General features: G+C 45.5%; 1 protein-coding gene across 2 annotated transcripts in view; it reads left to right on the top strand.

The window, feature by feature from the left end:
- The window catches only part of LOC138246677 (carcinoembryonic antigen-related cell adhesion molecule 4-like), a 184,508-nt gene that overhangs the window by 142,192 nt on the left and 30,111 nt on the right, over nt 1-12,205 (top strand). The window contains exon 3 of one of the 2 annotated variants that reach the window (XM_069201437.1): nt 2,142-2,221. The exons of the other annotated variant lie outside the window; for it this stretch is intronic. Coding sequence (XP_069057538.1) covers nt 2,142-2,215 — 74 coding nt within the window. The 3' untranslated portion in view covers nt 2,216-2,221. The remainder of the gene's footprint in view (nt 1-2,141; nt 2,222-12,205) is intronic. 2 annotated transcript variants of the gene reach the window in all.

Raw genomic sequence — 12,205 nt, 5'->3', positions numbered from 1 at the left:
GTCAGCAAAGTATAACAAGACGTTTTGACTGAGATCCTAATTCCCTTCTTTACATAAAGGGTTGCCACTGCCCCAGGCTCCGAGGTGCCCACTAACCTGTGGTGGATGTGAGGGGTAGCCCCTGGGCTCAATAAAAACCACAGCATCTGCATTTCTGGTCTGAGAACATTCCTGTAAAATGAATATTTAAAAGAGTTTGGCATGTTAACACTCGTACTCTGCTTCTATTTATTGTTCCACTAGTATTTCAACATTCATGTTTAATATATTTCTTCCTAGAACAACTTAATTGCTTTCTGAGAAACAATGAATAATGATTATCACGCTGGTTGCTGATCTCGGTGTATGGCCTATACTGTGCCTCCATCTAGTGGCCATTTCATATGTTGCACCCTCTGCTTATCTCGATGGCAGTTCACAGTTGTCAGCCGTGGTACAAGAGCAGACTCCACCGCCCCCCTCAGGTCAGGAGAGGTCACTGCAGACTCGAGCATGGCCGAGGACAGGGCAGAGTGGCAGGCCATCATTCTGCAAGGAAAATACCCAGTGCATTTACAAGTAGCGTTAACATCAAGGTTACATTATTCCAGGCTGGGAGGTTCTTATGCTAATATGATTAACAATGTAGTATCTATCTGGGAGTCATTAGCAGCTGCTCTGCACCATTTTATTCATTTGTTTTGCACACGTAGCTTCTCTTAACATAAAGCGCTGATGTTTACACCGGGTGCTGTCATAAAGTTACTCTTTTAACTCTTGTTGTACCAACTTTAAACCGTACAGGGCTCTCTGTCATTTCGCCAGGTTAGGTCATTTAAATGATAAAATAACAAGCCTCGGAAAGGCAAAAAGTAAGGGAGGCAAAAACAAAAAACAATGTCCATGAGCTGCAGATCCTCTCACTGAAGTCCGAGAAAGAAACAGATGCCCTCAGCAATTAGTGTCTGACATTTGACCTCTCTCTTTGAATGCACAGCAATCCAAGGAGATAAGAACACGATTTTCAGGCCTGTTTACAGAAACAGAGTGGAACTCAGAGCGAATGAAAACAGGACCGATTGTGTACATTCTTTTAAAAGAATGAAAAAAGTAGCTCTTGAAACAGATGATAAAATGGTGACCAGTGGATTGATATCGTACTTAGTCTGTGCTCCCAGGGAGAACTAAACACAACAAGAGGCATGACAAATGCATGCCATGGACAAATGGAGAGCAAGAATAGGAGAACGACAATGGAGCAAGTAAATGGAAAGCCTATAAGTGGGCTCAAGCCCACAAAGTATATACATGTCTCTAAGAGACGGTTCAAGCATTGTCTAGCCGAGATCTAAAAAACTGCTAGTCAACCGTTAAGCCAACTTTCACCCCTTCTCTGATCTGCACTACGCTTCTAAACTTCCAAAACATGCTTTGGGGGCTCAAATTGAACCCTTTATATGACATGCCACTCTGGACCTTTCTGCTGTAGGTGTTCACCAATCCAGAGGGGTTGAACCTTTCAGTGACTATCATGGACTGATCTCAGTCCTTGGCTGTCCTGAATATACTCAGATGCAGCAGACTCCCTTCTCTCTAAAATGTGATATCTAAACAAGTGCCCTCAATAACATGACTTCTTTTCTGGGTGCACTGGTACGTGGGAACCAGGCACCCTTCAGCTCAGACTGCTTACTTAGAAGTGGGGTCTCATCGGGCTCTGCCTTTTCACTAATCCTTTAAGTGGCTACCTTTTCCTTCTAGACATATTAACTAGCAGTTTGAGTGCAGAATTCTAATTACGTCTGTTACACTAATTATGGTTCAGATAATCACCGTATGATCCATGCAAGTACAGCTTATCAGGACCACTGCACCAGCTCAATGACCATCCAGTAACTAACAGTAAGAGATGCGTCGACTGGAGTGCAGCCATCAAGGGCTGATCCGCAGACCCTCGAAACCAGGTGTCTCTCCTCAGACCGGACAAGAACTTAAAATTTGTGAAGTATATGTTCACTTTTCTATGAAGTAAATGTTCCAGATGTTGTCAAGAAACAGGTGCCATGCCTTTTTACTTGTGATGCATGTGATGTGTTGTAATGTAAAGTAGACAAATGTTTGCAAACATTCCACATTGTAACAGAATATCTTTCTGCTTCCAGGTGGAGCTTCACTACACCCTCCCCTGGTGCTGCTACTTGGAGTAATCCTGATTCCAATCAGCATCTTTCTGTAGTGAGAGGTGAGTTGCTGTTGAAAGGTGACTTGTGGTGAGCAATGTGAGGGTGGTGAAAGTGGTGCATATTGGGCTATATGAGATTTGTGGTAAAAGAGGTACACAGTGGGCTCTGGGAGCTGTATGTGACTTGTGGTAACATGAGTGGTGAAAGTGGTGCACAGTGGGCTCTAGGGGAGCTGTATAAGACTTGTGATGAAAGTAGTGCACAGCTGGCTCTGGGAGCTGTATGTGACTTGTAACATGAGTGGTGAAAGTGGTGCACGGTGGGCTCTGGGAGCTGTATGTGACTTAGGGAAATTAGGTGCTTAATGTATCTGAACAAAGTCTTAGTACAAGGGGTGGTGGGGGGTGACTGGATGGGGGGATCCCATCAGAGTACATCTAGATTCTATTTACAAAACAATGTGCTGAGACCCCATGGCTGAAGAGACATTGACTAAATAGTCAAAGGTTAGTGATTCCATGGAATAATCTGTAGGTATTAACACGGACACTGCTGAGAAGCCTATAGTGCAGAAGTTTACCACAACAGAAACTGTAGCACTGCATTCTTATCAAACAGGTCATGTGGTACTGCACCACCACTAGAAGATCTGCATCACTAACAGAAGAGGAGCTTAAAATCTGGGACTCGAGGCACGCAGTCCAGTAACTGCAGACTTAACTGAGCAGCGTGGAGCAATAATGCGTACTCACAAGCAGACGTGGTGGACTGAGGATGGTGAATGTATACTCACATGAAGGCCGGGTGATCGTGGAGGGTGAATTTATACTCACATGAAGGATGGGCGACTGAGGATGGTGAACTTATAGTCAGGTTCTTGATGAACACTGAATAGTAAATTTATACTCTTATAAAGGCCTGGTCAATAGAAGGTGCTGAATTATACTCACACGAAGGCCTGGTCAATAGAAGGTGCTGAATGATACTCACACGAAGGCCTGGTGAATAGATGGTGCTGAATGATACTCACACGAAGGCATGGTGAAGAGAAGATGCTGAATGGATACTCACACGAAGGCATGGCGAAGAGAAGATGCTGAATGATACTCGCACGAAGGCATGGCGAAGAGAAGATGCTGAATGGATACTCGCACGAAGGCAAGGCGAACAGAAGATGCTGAATGGATACTCACACGAAGGCATTGCGAAGAGAAGATGCTGAATGATACTCGCACGAAGGCATGGCGAAGAGAAGATGCTGAATGGATACTCACACGAAGGCATGGCGAAGAGAAGATGCTGATGGGATACTCACACGAAGGCATGGCGAAGAGAAGATGCTGAATGATACTCACATGGAGGCATGGCGAACAGAAGATGCTGAATGGATACTCACACGAAGGCATGGTGAAGAGAAGATGCTGAATGGATACTCACACGAAGGCATGGTGAAGAGAAGATGCTGAATGGATACTCACACGAAGGCATGGCGAACAGAAGATGCTGAATGGCTATCACACGAAGGCCTGGTGAATAGAAGGTGCTGAATGATACTCACACAAAGGCATGGCGAAGAGAAGATGCTGAACGGATACTCACACAAAGGTATGGTGAAGATAAGATGCTGAATGATACTCACACGAAGGCATGGCGGAGAGAAGATGCTGACCGGATACTCACATGAAGGCATGGCGAAGAGAAGATGCTGAATGGATACTCACACAAAGACATGGTGAAGAGAAGATGCTGAATGGATACTCACATGAAGGCATGACGAAGAGAAGATGCTGAAAGGATACTCACAGAAAGGCATAGCGAAGAGAAGATGCTGAATGATACTCACACGAAGGCATGGCGGAGAGAAGATGCTGAATGGATACTCACATGAAGGCATGACGAAGAGAAGATGCTGACCGGATACTCACAGAAAGGCATGGTGAAGAGAAGATGCTGAATGATACTCACACGAAGGCATGGTGAAGAGAGGATGCTGAATGGATACTCACAAGAAGGCATGATGAAGAGAATATCGACTCACCTAAAGGCATTCTTGACAGGTGATAGTGAATGTGCACTCAAAGGCATTATGAAGAGAAGACCATGAATATCTACTCACAAGTCCATGGTGAAGGAATGATCGTAGACTCGTACTCACGCAATGGTTTGGGTGATGATGAATTACTTCCTTATTCATGCTGCTCCTTTGAAACAACATGTCGATCCGAGGAACTGCACAATTTCAGTATTTCAGAATGTAAAATATTCTGCTTCATAACTCACCCACTCTCAAGACCCATCTCCCTCCTTGGATGACCACATCATTTCGAAATCCGGCGATCTGGAAAAATGAAGGAGGAAATACAACTCAACTCAGACCTTTCTATGATCTCACAACCCATCCTATGACAGAGGTGATTCACCTTCAACTCCTTCTGCAGAAGACATCACCAACCTCACCAGACCTGTGATGCATCAGGAATACCAGTAGACCAGTATCCAGCAAGCATATTCATGGAAATCCTAAACTTCTGGAATCTCTCAGCAGCCAACAGGGCAAGGGCCACATCACTCACTCCCTGGACTCTGATCTGTTGCCAAATAAACTCAAAGCTCTTTGCATGACATCCCTTCTTAAAATACTGTGATGGATTTAACAGAATTGGCAGCATTTATGGTATTGAAACTTTTCCGTACCTTGACATTACCATTACTGTACACCGCTTAAGGGACCTTAATAGAGTTCAAGGCATTCTCCTTCATTTGATTCCTGCCTCTTTCATTCTATGTGTCACTGCAGTTGCCCAAGGGCAGTACTTCCATCTTGTCTGTGTTCAGCTGTAGGCAGTTGTTCTTTATCCAGTCGGCGATGCTTGTCATGCATCTGTGGGAATTAGTTTTGGTGGTGGTAGAGTCATCGGTGAGGTAGAGGATGAGTTGGGTGTTGTCTAGGTAGGACATTATGTGGAGACCCTTTGATCGGACGATGTTTGCTAGCGGGGGCATATATGCACTGAAGAGCATGGGGCTGAGGGATGGTCCCTGGGGAACACCGCAGGTGATCTCCTTGAGTTTGGAAGGGAAAGGTGGGAGGTGGGTCTTCTGGGTCCAGTGCCTCTGAGCTCTTGATCAATACACAAAACAATCACCCAAATCAAAGTGAGACCTAAACTAGCCACTGACGTAGCATCTACCCTCTGGGTAAAGGAGTGTGTGTCCACTTCCTAACTCATCTCCTAATATAAGGAATCCTGGGGCGGTTAGGTATTCTAACCTCACCTTTTGGATGGACAGCGGAATCCTACAGATTGCTCATCTCATGAATATCCTTCCAGGCCCCGCATTATAGACGGGGTTCACTGTCCCGGTTTCCTCCAATGCACAGGTGTGGTGCGTCGGGCACAGGCGGAGTTAGTGCACCCTGTTGCAAGTAATGTACTGTGCTCAGGGCAGCAGTGAATGTCTGCTGGCCTAGGAGCAGTGCATTCACTGAAATACAGAGTGGCGGCCTGTAGCCACCCCCAAAGGTAGACCCAATCAAAGACGTTTCCCAACTCAGGTGGCTCCAACCCCCATGCCTTTGTGCCCCTCAGATTCTGTTCTCTGCACCTAAAAATAAATCTCAGCTGATAGCGCCTTCCCTTACAAGTCATGTTCCTCCATTAACACCACAGTGAAGCCACATCAGCACCATTCTCAAAACCTGTGAAGTCAACTGAAATAATCCAAAAGAGAAATTCAGAGCATGTTTTGGCGATGAGCTCCTGGTGCAGCCTTTTCTGATGGCCCATAGGTCGGTCTGGTTGGAAAAGATGTATGGCTGTGAGTCAGAGCCCTGGTCATGCCTGATGAGGATTATCCCCCTAAAGTAAATGATAATTCAGTGGCTAAGAACCTCCGCCCTTGAGGCGTTTAACTTGACCCTCCAAGATTCAGGTCTCCGGGCTGCTCTCGGCCCTCCTTCAGATGAAGTGTCTTTGTTTACCACGAGCTACTGAGAGCAGCAGAATCGTTAGAGTTGACCTCGGAGGAGGTGCAATCCAATATTTTGCCTGAAATCTTAGGTTCTGTGAGACAGCTCCCTTCTTTCTCGCTCTTTCGCTGAGACATTACTACAGCGACTCCTTGAACTGTTTGGGCCCAGTGGTCCGCAGACCCATAGCCAGGTGACATAGAACCAGGTCTCCTTCCCTCTTCTAGATCTGCTCCTTCAAAGCCTCTCTGACTCACCACGTGAGCCCCATGATGGTGGGCGGATCTCCCACATTTCCACCAATTGGAAGACAGTCCCAATGGAGTGATGGGTCAATCAACAAATCTGTAGGGCATGAATCTTGCTCTCCCCATTGGGCAGCCCTCCCTTCACTAGAAAGCACTCTTTGGAAAAGAACTCCATTTCAGAGGCGGAAGTTCTTGCCCGAGTGAACAAAGGGTCCATTGAGGCTGTTGCACCCGTGGCAGAGAGGGTTATGGGGGTCTACCCTGGGCCTGGACCCCTTGATCTCCTTCATTCGGCCGGAGAAGTTAAACATGTGATCCCGTGGCCATGATCTGCTGTCACTGGATCCCCGGGATTCCTGTTTCTATGTGCGGGCCCCCCGCCCACAGACATTACCTGAGGTTCATGGTGCGTTCCCAGCACATTCAGTTGGTGGTCCTGCCATTCTGAGACTGCACCAGGCTTGTCCACTGAAGTGCTCTCAGCTGTGGGAGCTTCACTGAGAAGGCCACGAGTCCACGTCTGTTCATGCTTTCATGGCTAGCATGTGATTCAGACTCGACGGTGCCGGTGAAACACCGTCTTCTGCTCGGCGTCTCTCCGACACAACTGGTTTCTTACAATCAGTGTCCAAAGGTCTCACCCTACTCCCAGGTAGAGGCTAAACTTCATAGGAGTGGTACTGACTGTGGCCTAGCTGAAGGCCTTTCCTCCCCAGAGGATTGTACATGTGAGAGGATGAGGATGTTATCCTGACTCCAGCCCTGCTGGGACTCCTGGTCTCCTGCATCCTTGCGTCTGCCAGGTGGCTGATGACTCCCTTCAGTGGTGCATGAGAAGGTGTCTCCCTCAACAAGGGAGTCTCTCGGCTCCGTTGCAGACCTTGGAGGGACTCCTCCATGTATGTAGTGGTACATGCCCCACTCCAGCCTCTGGTAGGACCTCCCTTCAGCCCTCCTTGGAGGCTGGGCCCCCTGGGGCCTGTGGCTCCTGCCAGAGAAGTAGGAGCTGAAGGTGGTCTTTTGTGTTATGGTTATGTTACCTTATGTTTCTTAGCTATATGCTCATGTTGAGTTGTTTGATTAGTTCTGTTTATTCTACTCTGTTCTGTTAGGTTCTCTGGGTCTTCTAAATCACACGGCTACCCAAAAGGGGCCGCAGGTCCCTATCTAGCTACAGATCAAACAAACAGCCTAGTTTTAATAGTTTCCTGAATTTTATGTTTATGTTATGCTTATGCTGTTATGTTCGTTTAGTTATGGTATATTTAGTTATGTTAATGTTTAGTTATGTTTATGTTTAGTTATGTTTAGGGTTTGTTAAGATTAGTTATATTTAGTTAGGTTTGTTTAGTTATGTGTATGCTGTTAAGTTTGATTAGTTTATGTTAAATTTACTTACATTTATGGTTAGTTATGTTTAGTTAGGTTTAGTTATGTTTATGTTTAGTTATGCTTATGCTGAGTTATGTTTGATTTGTTATGTTTAGTTATGTTTACGTATGTTTAGGTATGTTTATGTTTAGTTATGTTTAGGTATGTTTAGATACGTTTACTTATGTTTATGTATGTTTACATATGCTTACGTCGAGTTTTTTTATGTTTGTTTAGTTAAGTTTGTCTACTTATGTTTTGTTTAGTTATGTTTATGATTAGTTATGCTTATGCTGAGTTATGTTTGGTTTGTTATGTTTAGTTATGTTTGTATACTTACGTTTTGTTTAGTTATGTTTACTTATGTTTAGGTATGTTTATGTTTAGATATGCTTACATCGAGTTTTTTTTGTTATGTTTGTCTACTTACGTTTTGTTTAGTTATGTTTTGTTTAGTTATGTTACATTGATTTCCGTAGCAGCTAATCAACCCACCACGAACCCCGGAGGTTCTTCACCACCGAGCGTGGCTCATCGGGAGGGGCCCCGACCAGCCCCTCTGGCACCGGCCTCTCTCGTCTATTCCTTATATTGCTAAAGTTGATGTTCACCGTGGTGGCCGCTAGAGGGCAGCAGAGGTGAAGTAATGCTGCAGGGAGATCAGCGAGTACCAGAGTACTGTGACTCACACACGGGTCTGCATCCTTCCTGTAGAGGATGCTGTGGCTTCCGTGTAGCGCCTCCTTCCAGGAGACTCCGAGCAGCGCTGCTTTGTCCACACCTCGGCACAGGCTTCTACTCGCGTAATGAGGTGAAGGTGTCTGGTCTGTTCCAGAGATCCGAGTTTTATCCGTTTACCAGCACAGGAAATATGCCATGCAGGTTGTTATAGCGCCTAATCACCTATGAGGGTATCCTGGCGCTTAGCAGGTGCGTGGTGCTGGCCTCGAGGGCTCCGAGAGGCTGGTCTGCTTCTTGCCGGATTCAAGAAGGGATGTGGCGGCTGTAATGTGGGTGAGGGTCGGGCCACACTCCAGGACTGATGTGCGAGAAAGCCCCGCCTCTTCTGCACGTGCGGTGCGTGACAAACACCAAGCCGCTCTTAAATGTATTTCTCTTGAATGTGCTGTCCCCTATAAGGAAGAATGCGCTGAGGGCAGGGCAATGTTCCTGATAGGGGGCGCTTTTCCTGTTGGGGCCCGGCTCACCTGAGGCTGTGCTGCTTGAATTTAGTGATTAATCAGCACTACTCAGTCCCCCTTTTGGTGGTATTGGGTTAAGACTCATTCATTATGTTAGATACATCTTTCTTCATATTCCCAAAAAAATATTACTTAGGTATGTATGGATTTGGAGTTTATGGAGCACAAACCTAGTCGAAAGGTAATGATATTTCTATTGCATACATACTCTTCCCACAAATTCCTCACTGCCTTCCGTCCTCTCTCGATGAATTCATGGATTCCAAGATACACAAGTATATCTTGTGCTGTTTTTGTCCCTGTTGATATGCACACTATTGGCCTTATGTACAAGGCCTGTGGTGCAGGGCAGCTTAGCAAGTGGCCTTGCTGACCTGTCCTGTGCCGCAGGGAAAGGGCAGATATGCACCACATCTACAAGATACTTTGCGTTTCTGTACTCTCCCGCCGCGCTGGCGCACAATGGGCTGCCTAGTTCCGACCCTGGCACCCTCGCCTACGTCGCAAACAGGAAGGGACTCTTTCCTGCACAAAAACAATCCATCAAGGCTTTTCCTCTTTCTATGTGTGCTGCAGAATGCAGCTAACATGGAAAGAGATAACAATAAGAAGAAATCAAGATATTCCTCCTCGTTGCACCTGGGACATTGACATGGGGTGAGGAGTGAGTGACACAGTACATGGTTGGCGAGCAGCAAGGGCATAGAGGACATTGTTTTCTATGGAGTAAGACTATTATTTTAAAAATTCATAACTTTACTTGTGGCCATTGGATTTTTGTATTTTTGCTCTTATTTGATTTAGATAAACATTGGCTATTTTTCTAAACTGGTGTGGTGTCCTTTTTGTAGTGTTTTCACTGTACTACTGTGTGTGTTGGTACAAATACTTTACACATTGCCTTTGAGATAAGCCTGACTGTTTGTGCCAAGGTACCAAAGGGTGAGCAGGGGTTATCGAAGTGTGTATCTCCACTGCCCTGACTAGAGTGAGGGTCCCTGCTTGGGCAGAGTGCAGACTGACTGCCAACCAGGGGCCCGTTTCTAACACCTGCTTATTCACAGCAGGTAGCAAGGCTAGAATCCTTACATGGTGACATATACTGGAGCTGCATGGGTGTCTTCCCACACTTCCTGTCACATGATGCTCAGACTCCCAATGAAGAGCAATCACAGGCAAAGATAATGGCACAATGAGCTACCATATGCAGTGAGACACTATGGAGAGAGCTAGCAGGAAGTGACTAAGGATCCTAATTTATAAAGTAGTTCTTCATGCAGTTGAGTATAAGCAGTAGCATGGAGGAAGGATACAACCAAATAGTCAATAGCATTAGGTCATAGATGAATACGCCACAGGGTTGAAACAAGAGGTGATTGACAGCCCCTCTAGCCAATGGCTGTGTTAGAGTACTCAAGGAAGGCCTGTGCTTTAAAGAAGCTAACCCAAAGCCAACTGTACACATACTGTTAGCAGTAGGTCAGTCTGGTAGCTGCGCTTTCAAAATCCAGTCCTAATAGTTTCAACGCACCTCTTTCACACCATATGAGCCACGCCCACCCATACCTTGCAGTACAAGCTCTCTTTTTGTAGCTGAGTGGTCCATTGTTTAAAGTAATACACTACACTCCTGGCACCTAGGATAAAACCTATAAACTTAACTCTAGACCCAACATCAGAGGTCACAGTGGGCAGGTGTTTGGGGAAGGACACGCCCCTACTAGGCCCCGGACCATGAATGCTGACAGTCGAGATGCCTCCGCTGAAAGGGAGCGGGTCTCCTGCGGTGTGGGTCCAGGAGAGAGGGAGACCGCTAAGGAAGAACCGAGGCTCCTCGCCAGGGTGTGTGTTACCTGAAAGAAATGTAAATGTACACAAAGGGTTAATCAGCAAATGCAAAGGCTGCTTAGGAGGTGGCATTGGCTTTAGTGAGCGGAGCCACTTTAAGCTTCCTGATGGCACATGTGAGGGTGGCACCAGGTGAGTTCTGAAGTGCGTCCTTTAAATGGACACTTATGAGAAAAATATTAAAATGGTTGCAATAGGTACAGCTCGAGTGTGTATTACTAAAATGTATATTTTACAAACACGTTTTACCCTAAACCAAAATCTTTTTCCTCAATTCGCAGTAGCCTAGCTTAAACTGGGTGTAATGGTGCATTCCCAATGATTAGGGTCACCTGCATTTACTCTTCATTTGAAGTGTGTGGGTTATTTTATATGCAGTCACCTGAAAGTGAAAGTCTAACAAAATACAGCGGCCCTCGCTAACAAAGATTCCATTGAACAAATTGTTATTTCCTACAAATAAAGAGTCCTAATGTGCGATTCCTTAAACGGAATGTACGAAACGGATTTGTTGAAAGGCGCCGCAATTTTCTCGATTTCAAATCCATAGGTTTTTCAGAAGCGACCTATGTATTACTAGGTTGGTTCTCGAAATACCAATCCGTAGTGGGACTCAAGTCCACCTACCTTATTAATATGCATGATGTACGTCATACACTGAGGCCCACTAGGATTGTCTGCAACGACACACCGACAGGCATGTTGGCCTACGGGGGTCAGCAGACCACCATGTTTCTAATTAATTTTAACTAAAGCAATGTTTTTTTTTTTCGTTTTTTTTTAATGCACCCCGTTTTCCTTAAAACAAAATGGGATGCCTTGAAAATAAATTACACGCCTTTTTTATGAGCAGGAAGTGGTCTCGTGGACCACTGCCTTCTCATTACATCTTCTTTTTGTTAACATTCACAAAGGGGAAGGGGTCCGTTGAGGAGTCCTTCCTGTTTGGGAATGACTTTCCACCTCCTTTGAGGAGGTGGTGAAATGTTTTGCAACTGGATTTCAGGTGCAAAATATTAATACACAGGGAAAGGGATTGGTATTTGGAAAGGACGACCTTAAAACGCCCCTTCAAATACCGATTTGGTTTCTATTCCCAAACCTAATTAGTGATTCAGTAATATTCTGTAACTCACGACTAGAATAATTAGGTTTGGTGAATTTAAAAATGCCGTTTTCATTGTGCGAACCAGAGCCTTATGGACAGTATGATGGCATGATACATCAGGGACAGAATATTTTGTTCTTTTTAGCCACGTCTGTAACCACACCCCACACTCGCTGGCCCCGCCCACAATGCACTCAGGATCACAGTTCCCATACTTTTATTTACTGCACTTTGACTGGTGCGCCGCGGTTACATTTCAAAGGTCGGAGCCGGGCACTTAGGTCAGAATGTCTCCC

Source organism: Pleurodeles waltl, chromosome 7, assembly GCF_031143425.1.
Source record: "Pleurodeles waltl isolate 20211129_DDA chromosome 7, aPleWal1.hap1.20221129, whole genome shotgun sequence".
Lineage (NCBI taxonomy): Eukaryota > Metazoa > Chordata > Amphibia > Caudata > Salamandridae > Pleurodeles > Pleurodeles waltl.
The sequence above is the reverse complement of the archived record's forward strand: the minus strand, read 5'-3'. Positions and strand labels throughout refer to the sequence as shown.